Below are 12057 nucleotides of genomic sequence, written 5' to 3' on the forward strand. Positions count from 1 at the left end.
CCCTGATACCACTAGAATGATTATATATGAAACATCATCAAATTTGATGTTTCAATCCAATTTGATAAGTTTTCTAACCATGAATTTAACCTACATAAGTAGATTCATTTTTATGTTTCATATTTCATAATGTTTCACTTTCTTTCACACTACTATTAAATATTCAACAAAAATTACAAAAAGGGTTTTCTTTCATGTTGTTTTAAAATAAATAAACCAAATCTCCAAATTTCATTTACTACAAACTTCTTCAATTTAAAAATTATAAATATTTAAGATTTTTCACAAATATTTTAAATAAATAAACTAAAATGCTCTTTAATATTTTTTCTTTAAAAAATCCCATGACTGAAATTATGAGGTCAAAATTTTGACATTCGTTGGATACAAAATTAAATTCAAATAAAATTTTCTTAGTCTTTGACTATTCATAATTATTGCCATTAACAATCATCAATAAAATATTTAAAAATCAATAAAAATAAAAAGTAATCAAATATTTTTTAAATACATAGGTAGTCATTTTCTTTAAATCAATATGAAAAAAATGAACTTTTGTTCTTTGATAAGTGCATGGTATGCTAATACTCTCCTACACAAAAGATATCCGAACTCTTTTTCTTTTATTTATAGCATATTTTGAGTGCTAGTCGCAAGCTCTAAATCAAAATTGGTAGTGACTTTATTTTTCTTCTCTTGGAACAAAGTCGATCGTCCATTTCATGAACCTGTAGCGACAATGAGTGTAACTCAACAAAACCTATATTCTTGACAAATAAATTACTTATTGTGTTTACTACAATGATGAAGACGTACATTTTTTTTTAATGTTGGTATGAAAAATTATAAATATATAAATAAATAAAACATATATTTTTTTAAGTACAACTATGGGAAAAATTGGGATTAAACCTCTAACATGAAAAGGATAAAATAATTTCCTTTGACAATTAAAATAATAGTTAACACTAAAAATCTTTTAATTTATAATTTTCCACATCAGCATTAATAATAACAATATTATTATTATAAATAAATAAATAAATAAATCAATCAATAATTGTTGTTAACCAACTCAAACTTTTTCATAAAAAGTAACATTAGAGTGAGGGACATTTTAAAACCAAACGAAACTATTCCTGAAAATTCAAGATAAAAAAATAAATAGAAAAATTCAAAAAATATTGCAAAAATTACAAAACTACTTAAAATTTAAATATTTTTTAAATATTTTTTTTATATTTAAAAGACCCAAAAATAAATATAAATAAATAAAGACAGCAAAATACCTTTGCCCTAACCATCGTCTTCTTCTCTCTCTCACGATACTCTGGCTTTGAGTATTTCCGATTACCCTTCGTACTCTTAACACTCTCTGGTTTTAGATAGCGACATCAGATCTTCAGTTTTCCGTCCTCATTCCACGGTATTATATTGTTTCGTTAACATTCTCTCTGTTTCTTCGTCTTGTGGTTGATTCTTGGGAGAATTTCGGAATTTTTCAATTTTTTTTTTCAAATTTTCATTTTGGGAATTCTGACGCTGTTTCTTGAAAACCCTATTAATTTTATTAAATTTCTAATTTTCGTTTATGTTTGTGTTTCATTTCGGTGGGTACTTGTTTATATGTGGGATTCTTTCTTTTCTTTTTTTTTTTTTTTTGGTTGATTTTTATGGATAGCTTTGTTCTGTTTGAAGTATTTATATTGGACGAAGGGAACTGCATTGATTTTGGTTGAATTTTTAAGATTTTTGTCATTGAAGTTTCTACTAATTTTCGGACTTTTCAAGATATCTGTGGGGGAACTTCATCTATGAGGACTTGGGGTTTCTGTGTTGGACTTGTATTTATTAACTCATCTTGTTATATTCAAGCTTCCGTGTTCTTGTTGGATTGAAATGGTGGGTATGAAACCTAGAATCTTGTTAAATGACAGAAGTTTTGAAAGAAGTAGTTAGTTGTATGAATGAGGTGCAGTAGTACGTATATTAGCATAAGTCTAAAACGAGAAAGTGGACCAAAGCTCAGTGAACCGAGCAGTCTGGGTTTTAGTGTTGGAGAAAACTGTAACAAATCAAACCCAGTGCGCCCCCTAATGGTCTAGATGTTCATAGATTTCACAATGTTTACGTGTAATTGAGTGGCATTTCATTATATACTAGTGGCCTTTCTGCTGTCTGAGCTTTAATTTTTTCTATTTCATACCAATTAGTTTAGTAACTATTTTGTTTTTAGTTTTCTGCTTTTAAAATTTTGCTTAATTTCTCCTAAATTTCATACTATGGTTTTCACATTTCTTGAAGAAACACTTGAATTATTAGTCAAATTCTAAAAACAAAAGCATGTTTTTGAAAACTAATTTTTTTAGTTTTTAGATTTTGGCTTGGTTTTTGAAAACGTTGATGGAAAGCAGATAACAACAAAGAAACTTATAGGTGGGAGTAGTGTTTATAAGCTTTATTTTGAAAAACCAAAAACCAAAGAAACTTGTATCTTTTTGGAGGAATCTTTTGTAATCCCACGATGGGCTCATTTTGTAACGCTTTGGATATTCAATTCATCAATGAAATTATTTCTTATCCAAAAAAGAAGTAAAATAATTACTAAATGGGACCTTAGATGTTCATTGCCTCGGCGGTTTCTTTTTTGCATTTATGACACCTGTAGAGTTTTCTGTCTTATCTTTTGTTCCTTTAACTATGGGGGCATACCATAGTTCGCTTGAATACTTAGTGTCTGTTTAGTCATTAATGATAATTACCCATTAGTTCTTATACTTTGTTTGATGATGTTGAATAAATTTAATGACTAATATCTGATCAGGTATAAGAAGTTGGTTGTGCAGATAGAAGAAAATTAGAGATGAGTATTGGTGGTGAAAAAGGTTCTGCATCAACAAAGACACCTGCAGACTTTCTCAAATCAATTCGGGGTCGTCCTGTAGTTGTGAAACTCAATTCTGGTGTTGACTACCGAGGTATATTTGTTTTCTACTTTTCTTTTACCTTGGGCCTTGGATAGGTCTCTAGTTGTTCAATTTCGTCTTTTATTCTCAGAATTGTATCATTACTTTATTAATCTCTAGAAGAAAACAACACTTGCAAATGTTAGGGCACTATCCTTTTTTTGCTCTTCCCTGTTGACAAATGCATCATTAGTCAACCCTTTTTATTTCCATATAATCTCTTTATTATGACCTCATTTGGACATTATATGTTCCATAGGTTGTCCAACTGTGTCCTTGAGTTTGTATAATCTCTTTAGCAATTCCTTGCTCTTCAAACCTGACTTCTTTGTAATTTTTCTAACATGAACAGAAATTTCACGGAGCAGAACTGAAAGAATACAAAAGAGGCATATAGAAAAGTGCCCAAAAAGCTGAGCCAAAGATAAAATAAAACCTAATGCCCTATCAAGATAAAAAAGGGCTCCAATCCAGAACAGTCAGACCAAGAAAATTATTAGGAAGACTTTTGAAACAGATGTCGAGAGAGAGGCATTAAACATGACAAGAGCACACACATTCCTAAGACCTCTCAATCCCTCTAAAATTTTGTCATTGATCTGCAACTGGATGTTCCATAAAATAGCAAAGAAACGAGTTTGCCAAAGCGTACAATCTTATCTTCAAAATGAAAATGGAATAAGACCTCTTCCATCATGAGACAACAATCTGATAGAAATGTCAAGGGACAATTTATATGGCAAGCTAACGTGTGTGCTTTGGTGTGGGGGCTGTGGGATAGGAACAGTAGCATTTTTAGAGGTGTGGAGCGAGAAATTAGAGATGTTTGGGCCCCTGTAGGTTCGGTTTCTCTCTAAGCGTTGGTGTCTAATTCTTTTTATTCATCCATTTGGTCATATTTTGGGTGGCTAGAGTTTCTTTAGCAGGATTCTTTTATTTTGTGGGCATGGGATTTCTTGGACGCTATTGTATCCTTTCATTTTTTCTCCATGAGAATGTGGTTCCTTTCTTTTAAAAACAAAAGAATAGTATAGGAATGTTATTAGGGAATTAAGGGTATGTTAGAATTTTAATTTTAATTTTTATTTTTATGGAAGCAACCTTCCCTGGAAAAGAAATGAAAGGTTATAAGAGCTACAGAAAAGCAAACCCACAAAATGAGGGAGCCCCACCACAAGAAAAGGCTTCAACTAAGTAAAATGGTTGCCTACGTATTAGTTACAAAAAAAAAAAAAAAAAAAAAAAAAAAAAAAAAATCCAATCCTCGGAAACTTAAAGGAAAACACGAAATTTAACAAGAGTTTGTTAGTAATGTAGGGAAGTTACAGCGATTTGTTATAAATAGAGTGTTTGGGTGGAAGGTCCAATTACCTGGAAGTTTTATATTTCTTCATCCTGTCTTTCAATACTATTTTAGCTATTATTTGGGTTCTATCACAATCACTGTTATGGCTATGCACACACCAAAAGTCTCCAAAAAAGAGTTCCAAATCGTGATAGCATGCTTGCAACATTACGAATGCGTCGGGGATTCTCACCACCAAGCAACCTTACCCAGAAATAGGTGTTTGAACCATTCCTGACAGCAATTAATTGGAGAAGAAGGGGGGAATTGCACTAAGTGATGACTTTCCAAGGGTTCTTGAAAGTTTCTTTCGACCCTCTCCCTGAGGTTCATTCGAAAGGGTGAGGACCGTATGCCTTGTGCAGCGAAGGAAAACTCCACAACCATTTAGCCAAAAAGCCTTACTACAAATCCTCAAATTGCCAATACCCAACCCTGCAAACTCAGTAGGTCTCATAAACCCTCTCCTAACTAACCAAATGTGAACTGCCCTTCTCGTCAACACCTTTAAACATGAACAATTTGTTTCACAAATGTTGTTTTGATTTTAAACATGACCATTTGTCGTCCTTTGTATAGGACCATTATCTTTTCTCGTGTACTATTAACGGTTGAAAAATGTTGAAAATAGGGTTTTTACTCTAGGGGTATTTTTGTAATTGCCTCTAACCCTAGGGTTCTCTACAAGTCTATTTATTCACCCTATTCTCATGTATTCAGTGTATTAGTTTTATAATAATAAAAGAAAAGATATGTATCGTGGTTTTTCTCCCTGGTTTAGGGTTTCCACGTAAATATTGTGTTTTTTCTCTATTATTATTTTCATCATGATATCAGAGCAAAGGGACGAAATCCTAGCCATTATGGAAGAAAACCATCCACAATCGCCTTCCACTGGTGGATCTTCAAGTTTTGATATGCAAACCGCTATTAGGGTTGCGGTTAAGGAGTGTTTTCAGGCTGCCCTACCAGACTTAATCTCCGCCGTCCGATTGCAGGCAACCAATTCTTCAGGAAACCATCCGGTTGCAATGGGATCACAGTCGCCGATCAGGAACAGCCCAAGAACGTTGACGGACAGAGGCGTTTTCGACGTGCAGGCAATCGACGAGCTTCCGATCGCTCCTCCTCGACTATCTGAGTTTTCGGTCGCCGATTATGGGGTTTTGTCTTCTATCAAACCCACTTTTCCGATCGATGAAGCAGCGTCGCTTAAGGTTTCATCTTCGACCTCCTTCAGAAACACGACCATGCTGCCGGTGTACACCCAAGGAGTCGCGACAGACCCGGTGAGTTATTCCGTCCAGCAAGGAGAGCAGAATCTCTCCGATTCTATTCTCGGTTCGTTTGACCAGAGGGATAAGAGATTTTCCGGCAACCATCTTGAGCAGCGCAGCCGATCGGGGCCTTCTCATCTACCGGCGATCTCTCAGTCGGCTACCAGTACCCCACCGGCGACCATGGTGACTCAGTTTCCACCTGGTTGTAGTTCGGTTCATTACTCCAATGATGTGAGACATCGGTTGGCCTTTTTGCATCAGCAGATTTCAGATACAATGCTTGGCACAACTTCCCAATTGCCTACTGGTCCAGAGAATCCGGTAAACTCGTTATCTATTTTGCCCAATACAAATTACTTAAGTAGGCAATTTTGCAGGAGTTCTGGTTGGAGAAAAACTGAATGGGGAGAATTACTTCTCATGGTCCCAGTCAATTCGAATGGCTCTAGAAGGTAGGCACAAATTCGGATATTTGACCAGAGAAATTCCGCAACCCATCCCAGGTGATCCTCAAGAAATAATCTGGAAAGGGGAGGACTCTTTGCTACGGTCTGTTCTTATCAACAGTATGGAGCCCCAGATTGGCCGGCCTGTTCTATATGCAACAACTGCAAGAGATATCTGGGAGGCAACCAGGGACTTGTACTCACAACGACAAAACGCATCCCGGTTGTACACTTTACATAAACAAGTCCATGAATGCAAGCAAGGAAACATGACTGTTACGTGCTACATCAATAAGTTGTTAGTTTTTTGGCAAGAAATGGATTTGTGTCGGGATTATTTGGAATTGCGCATAGGATAGGGCACAGTATTTAAAGCTTGAAGGGGCAAATCGGGTTTATGTGTTTTTGGCCGGATTAAACCCAAAATATGATAGTGTTTGAAGTCGCTTATTGGGTCAACGACCTATCCCGTCTCTCCGAGAGGTGTGTTTCGAGATTCGTCTAGAAGAAGACCGATCACAGGCTATGAACAGTCCGGTGATTGCCTCTATTGATGCATCAGCCTTTGTCTCAAAGGCGTCCAATTTCGACAGTGACAAAAAGCCCATACTTGTCTGTGAGCACTGTAAGGAGCCGTGGCATACGAAGGACCAATGTTGGAAGTTGCACGGCAGGCCCCCGAACAGTAAGAAACGATAGTCCCATGACAGATCAAACTCTGGACGTACTTCTGTAAGTGATCTAGTTACTAAAAATTCACAGCATCAGTCATTAGCCCATAGTAAGACCAATGTGAATGCCGTCGGAGTAAGTGCCATTGCTCAATCAAGTACATTCTCAGCTCTTGGTCTTGTTAGCATTAATGACAAGAAACCCTGGATCGTAGATTCAGGGGCCACAGATCATCTCACTAGTTCTTCAGAATTATTTGTTACTTACTGTCCGAGTGCGGGGACTGAACGTATCAGAATTGCATGTGTCTTTTGCCCCAGTTGCAGGAAAAGGGGAATACTTTTCCTCTTGATGGTTTTATTTTACGTGATACTCTTCATGTGCCACAAATATCGTATAATCTTTTATCGGTCAGTAAAATTACAAGAGATCTGAACTGTAAAGTTATTTTTTCACCAGACTCTGTTGTGTTTCAGGATCAGAAGTCGGGGATGACGATTGGCACTGCCCGGCATGATAGGGGGCTCTACTTTCTTTCTGACGAGACTTCTTCTAGGGAGGATCACACCGTTGGTTTTATGTCTTTAAAGTTTTCTACTTCTGAAAATGACTTTATGTTATGACATTATCGTTTAGGCCATCCGAACTTTCAGTATATGAAATATTTATTTCCACATCTATTTCGCAATATTGATATAGCATCTTTAACTTATGATGTATGTATTTGTGCCAAACAAAGTCGTATTTCGTTTCGTTCTCAACCATATAAGCCATCTAGTCCCTTCTCCCTTATTCATAATGATGTTTGGGGACCATCACCAACCACTACCTCTATTGGTAAACATTGGTTCGTCACCTTCATAGACGACCATACACGTCTTACTTGGGTGTTCTTACTAGCCGATAAGTCAGAGGTGTCGTCTACCTTTAAACAATTTTATACTATGATTGAAACCCAGTTCCATGCCAAAATTGGGATTTTAAGGAGTGATAATGGACGAGAGTTCTTTAATACCTCTATTCATGACTTTCTTGTGTCTAAGGGAATTGTTTATCAGAGCTTGTGTGCTATACTCCTCAACAAAATGGAATAGCCGAGCGTAAAAATCGCCATCTGGTGGAAGTTGCCCGGTCTTTAATGTTATTTGCTACTCTTCCGTCCTATCTATGGGGAGATGCCATTCTTACAACAGCTCACCTCATCAACCGTATGCCGTCTCGTGTCCTTGACTTTCATAATCCTTTAGACCTTTTCAAAGAATCCTTTCCGACTACTCGTTTGATTTTCGATGTACCCCTCCGTGTCTTCGGCTGTGTCGCTTTTGTCCACTCTCAAGGCCCAAATCGCACAAAATTTCACCCTTGTGCTAAAAAATGTGTCTTTGTTGGGTATCCCCTTCATCAACGTGGATATAAATGCTATCATCCATCCTCTAGAAAATATTTTCTCTCCATGGATATTACCTTTGTTGAAGACCAACATTTCTTTCCCGTTAGTAATCTTCAGGGGGAGAGTCCAAGTGAAGAGCCTAACTGGTCCACCTATGCTATTCCCTTAGGGATTCCACTCTGATCCCTTCCACTAGTTCTGAAAGAGCCTACCCTGTTCTCCCTACCAACCAGCTTCTTTGGATAACCTACTATAGGAAGAATCGTCGAAAGGAAGAATTGCCACCTGTTAATCCGTCGGCTCCGGTCCAGGAGTCAGAACCGACATCTGGTTCAGGTACGTGTATTCCTGAAACTAATGAAGTTGATATATATATGGAGACTGATAAGTGCAGGGACGAAAAAGATGAAGGAGGTTGAAATGGCCATAACGAATATGTGACAGATGAAGAAACAGCTGAAAGAGAGAATAATAAAAGGAAAAGCCCTGTTGTTGACAAAGAAATGGAAGATAAAAGTCCTGTTGTTGACAAAGGAGTGGAAGATATTACTAAAAATCTTGAGTTACAGGTGACCAGTCATGCTGAGAAACCGAGAGAAGTGGAAAATCGTGATGCCTCTCTCGACCTTCCGATAGCACTAAGGAAAGGTACTCGCTCATGTGCAAAGTACTCTATGCACAGCTACTTGATGTATAATAACTTGTCTTCCGAGTTTAAAGCATTTACCACTAGCTTGGACACCATAATAATTCCAAGCAATATCCGTGAAGCCATGGAGAACTCTGAATGGAAATCGGCTGTTATGGAAGAAATGAGGGCGCTTGAGACAAATGACACATGGGAATAGGTGCCTTTACCATAAGGACACAAGACAGTTGGTTGCAAATGGGTTTTCACTGTAAAATACAAATCAAATGGGACGATTGATCGGTATAAGGCCAGACTTGTTGCTAAAGGTTTTACCCAGACTTACGGAGTTGATTATTCTGAAACATTCTCTCCTATAGCTAAACTCAATACTATTTGTGTATTGTTGTCAATTGCTGTTAACAAAGATTGGCCACTATATCAATTGGACGTTAAAAATGTGTTCCTTAATGATGAACATGAAGAGGAGGTCTATATGAGCCCGCCTCCTGGATTTGAAAGTCAGTTCAAGCACAAGGTTTGCAGATCGAAGAAATCCTTATATGGTCTGAAACAATCTCCAGGGGCTTGATTCGATAGGTTTACTACATTTGTTAAGCACAAGTTTACAACCAAGGGCACTCAGATCATACACTATTTACAAAACGATCTGTTTCCAGGAAGGTTGTTGTTCTCATAGTGTATGTTGATGATATTGTTTTGTCCGGTGATGATGAGAATGAAATTATGAGGCTTAAAATGAGAATGGCCAAAGAATTTGAAATTAAAGACCTTGTAAGCTGAGATACTTCCTGGGAATGGAGGTAGCTCGATCAAGAGAAGGTATTTCAGTATTGCAAAGAAAATATACACTTGATTTACTCAAAGAGACAAGCATGACTGACTGTAAACCTGTTGACACACCTGTGGAGTATAATGCAAAACTTGGTGTTACAAACAACAAGGTTCCTGTGAGCAAGGAAAGGTACCAGAGGTTGGTTGGAAAGCTGATCTACCTATCCCATACCAGACCAGACATTTCATATGTAGTAAGCGTTGTGAGCCAGTTTATGCAAGCTCCGTATGAGGAACATATGAATGCAGTTGAGCGTATCCTTCGATATTTGAAGGGAAACCTCGGTAAGGGCTTAATGTTTAAAAAATCTGGGAAAAAACGATTGAAACCTATATAGATTATGATTGGGCAGACTCTATTATTGATAGAAAGTCAACTTCTGGATATTGTACGTTTGTCTGGGGTAACCTTGTCACTTAGCGAAGTAAGAAACAGGGAATAGTGGCAAGTAGTGCTGAAGCTGGGTACAGAGCAATGAATTTGGGAATATGTGAAGAAATCTGGTTATATAAGGTGTTGACTGATCTTTACCAAGATAGGGAGCTTCCAATGAAGTTGTTTTGTGATAATAAAGCTGCAATAAAAATATTGCGAACAACTCAATTCAGCATGAAAGAACCAAACATGTAGAGATTGACCGACACTTCATTAAAGAAAGACTGGATAACGGGAGCATTTGTATTCCCTATATTCCGTCTAATCAACAAGTGGTAGATGTTCTCACCAAGGGGCTGCTTAGACCAAATTTTGACTATTGTCTCAGCAAGTTGGATCTTATCGACATTTATGCACCAACTTGAGGGGAGTGTTGAAAATAGGGTTTTTACTCTAGGGGTATTTTTGTAATTGCTCTAACCCTAGGGTTCTCTCCAAGTCTATTTATTCACCCTATTCTCATGTATTCAGTGTATTAGTTTTATAATAATAAAAGAAAAGATCTGTACCGTGGTTTTTCTTCCTGGTCTAGGGTTTCCATTACTCTGTTATTATTTTCATAAAAATATATATATATATATATATAAAATCTATGTTGAATTATAATGTGAAGATCCCATTCTATGTTTCATTGTAAAGGTATTCTTGCCTGTCTGGATGGATACATGAATATAGCAATGGAGCAGACCGAAGAATACGTGAATGGACAGTTGAAGAACAAATATGGCGATGCTTTCATCCGCGGAAACAATGGTACATATTGAAATAGCAACTTTGACAATCTAATCGTCTTGACTCTCTATTGTTGAGAATAATCTAAGGTTCTATTTGTTAATGCAGTTCTTTACATCAGTACTTCGAAGAGGACATTAGCAGAAGGGTCGTCTTAGCTACGCTAAGAATCTGGATGGGAAATGAGAGATGAGTCGCAGAATTGGAAATTGATCATTGAAATAGAGAATCCAACCGTGTCGCCATGATGTTCTGTTCTTGTTCTTGTGAACAACTTCAATCAAAAATCTTGTTTAGTTAGAAATGGAATGCAAATTATGATGAACCTTTGGACCTTTCTTTTATTGAAATTACTGATCTGATCTGCTTTGCATTTTTTTTTTTATAGCTTTCTTATGTTCGAGCTAACGTTCAAATAATTAAAGATAAAATTATTGTCATTGGATTAACCATGAAATTTGATGTTTCGCAAGAAGACAACGGGCTTCGTATGGTCGAGGCAAATGATTTTAAAAATATTTTATTGTTAATTAGGTCGAGACAAATGGTTTATTTAGACATGAGGTCGTCTTTTTCTGTTGCATTTCATGTATTTCATTGAGGCCATATTTAGGTTGGTGTAATTTGGACCATCTAACTGGAATGATCTGGAAGGTAAAATGATTTTATTGTGTTGGTGTTTACTCATCAATTTTTTCAAAAGTAGTATTATTGTGATTGAGGCGATTTATTTCACGTCATTAATTGAAAGGTAAAATTAAAAATACTAAATTACCTTCAAATACTAAATATTTTTCGATCGACCAAGCGGCATGAAGAATGATCAAGTGGCACGAAGGTTTAACACAAGAATAGTAAACGTACATTGGTGCTCACATCTAGTGATTCTAAATAGGATGAGTTTTCATCTGGTTGGATGGGAGTGTCTAGGGTTTGTTTACTTTTTGTTTGGTGAGGTGAATATGAAATCTCTACATCATTTTCTTCATTTTCTAATCATGTTATATATATTTTTAACTTCTTTATGAAATGAAATTCCTTCTCGTTGATTTTGTTTTTCTGTCCATTTTTTGTTTGGTTCATGGGATTGCTTTAAGGAAGTAATAATAACACATGCATTCAACGAATAGGGTGACTCAAAAAGTTTTGTGCCAACATTATCAATATCGATTGATAGACACAATAGGTCGGTAAGCATTTGAAAAGTTGGAATATGTAAAATTTATGAAATAAGTATCGATCAACGTACTAGTTAGTCGATAAATTTGACCGTACTCAGATAATAAAGTTCTTCTCAATATTGTAGT

The 12057-nt window shown here is 36.4% G+C and overlaps 1 protein-coding gene across 2 annotated transcripts; it reads left to right on the forward strand.

Moving 5' to 3' along the window:
* Positions 1 to 1265: 1265 nt before the first annotated feature.
* LOC150034831 (sm-like protein LSM36B) lies at positions 1266 to 11123 on the forward strand. Of its 2 annotated transcripts, none has more exons than XM_090315546.1 (4): positions 1266 to 1426; positions 2825 to 2978; positions 10658 to 10771; positions 10859 to 11123. In XM_090315546.1, the coding sequence occupies exons 2-4, from the start codon at positions 2864 to 2866 to the stop codon at positions 10906 to 10908; spliced, it is 279 nt and encodes a 92-aa protein (XP_090171672.1). In that variant the 5' UTR covers positions 1266 to 1426; positions 2825 to 2863; the 3' UTR covers positions 10909 to 11123. The 2 variants fall into 2 exon arrangements, with proteins under 2 accessions (XP_090171672.1, XP_038877210.1); XM_039021282.2 differs by having other exon boundaries at positions 1270 to 1426; positions 2847 to 2978.
* The last annotated feature ends 934 nt before the right edge of the window (positions 11124 to 12057 follow it).

Source organism: Benincasa hispida, chromosome 7 (genome assembly GCF_027475165.1).
Source record: "Benincasa hispida cultivar pf3 chromosome 7, pf3_genome.v1.1, whole genome shotgun sequence".
Classification (NCBI taxonomy): domain Eukaryota; kingdom Viridiplantae; phylum Streptophyta; class Magnoliopsida; order Cucurbitales; family Cucurbitaceae; genus Benincasa; species Benincasa hispida.

What these genes read in the sequence shown, in the direction of transcription:
- LOC150034831 (XM_090315546.1), top strand. Translation starts at nt 2,864, where the DNA reads ATGAGTATTGGTGGTGAAAAAGGTTCTGCATCAACAAAGACACCTGCA. An exon ending in TTCTGGTGTTGACTACCGAG is followed by an intron (nt 2,979 to 10,657) that starts GTATATTTGTTT and finishes TTCATTGTAAAG; the next exon opens with GTATTCTTGCCTGTCTGGAT. An exon ending in TTTCATCCGCGGAAACAATG is followed by an intron (nt 10,772 to 10,858) that starts GTACATATTGAA and finishes TTGTTAATGCAG; the next exon opens with TTCTTTACATCAGTACTTCG.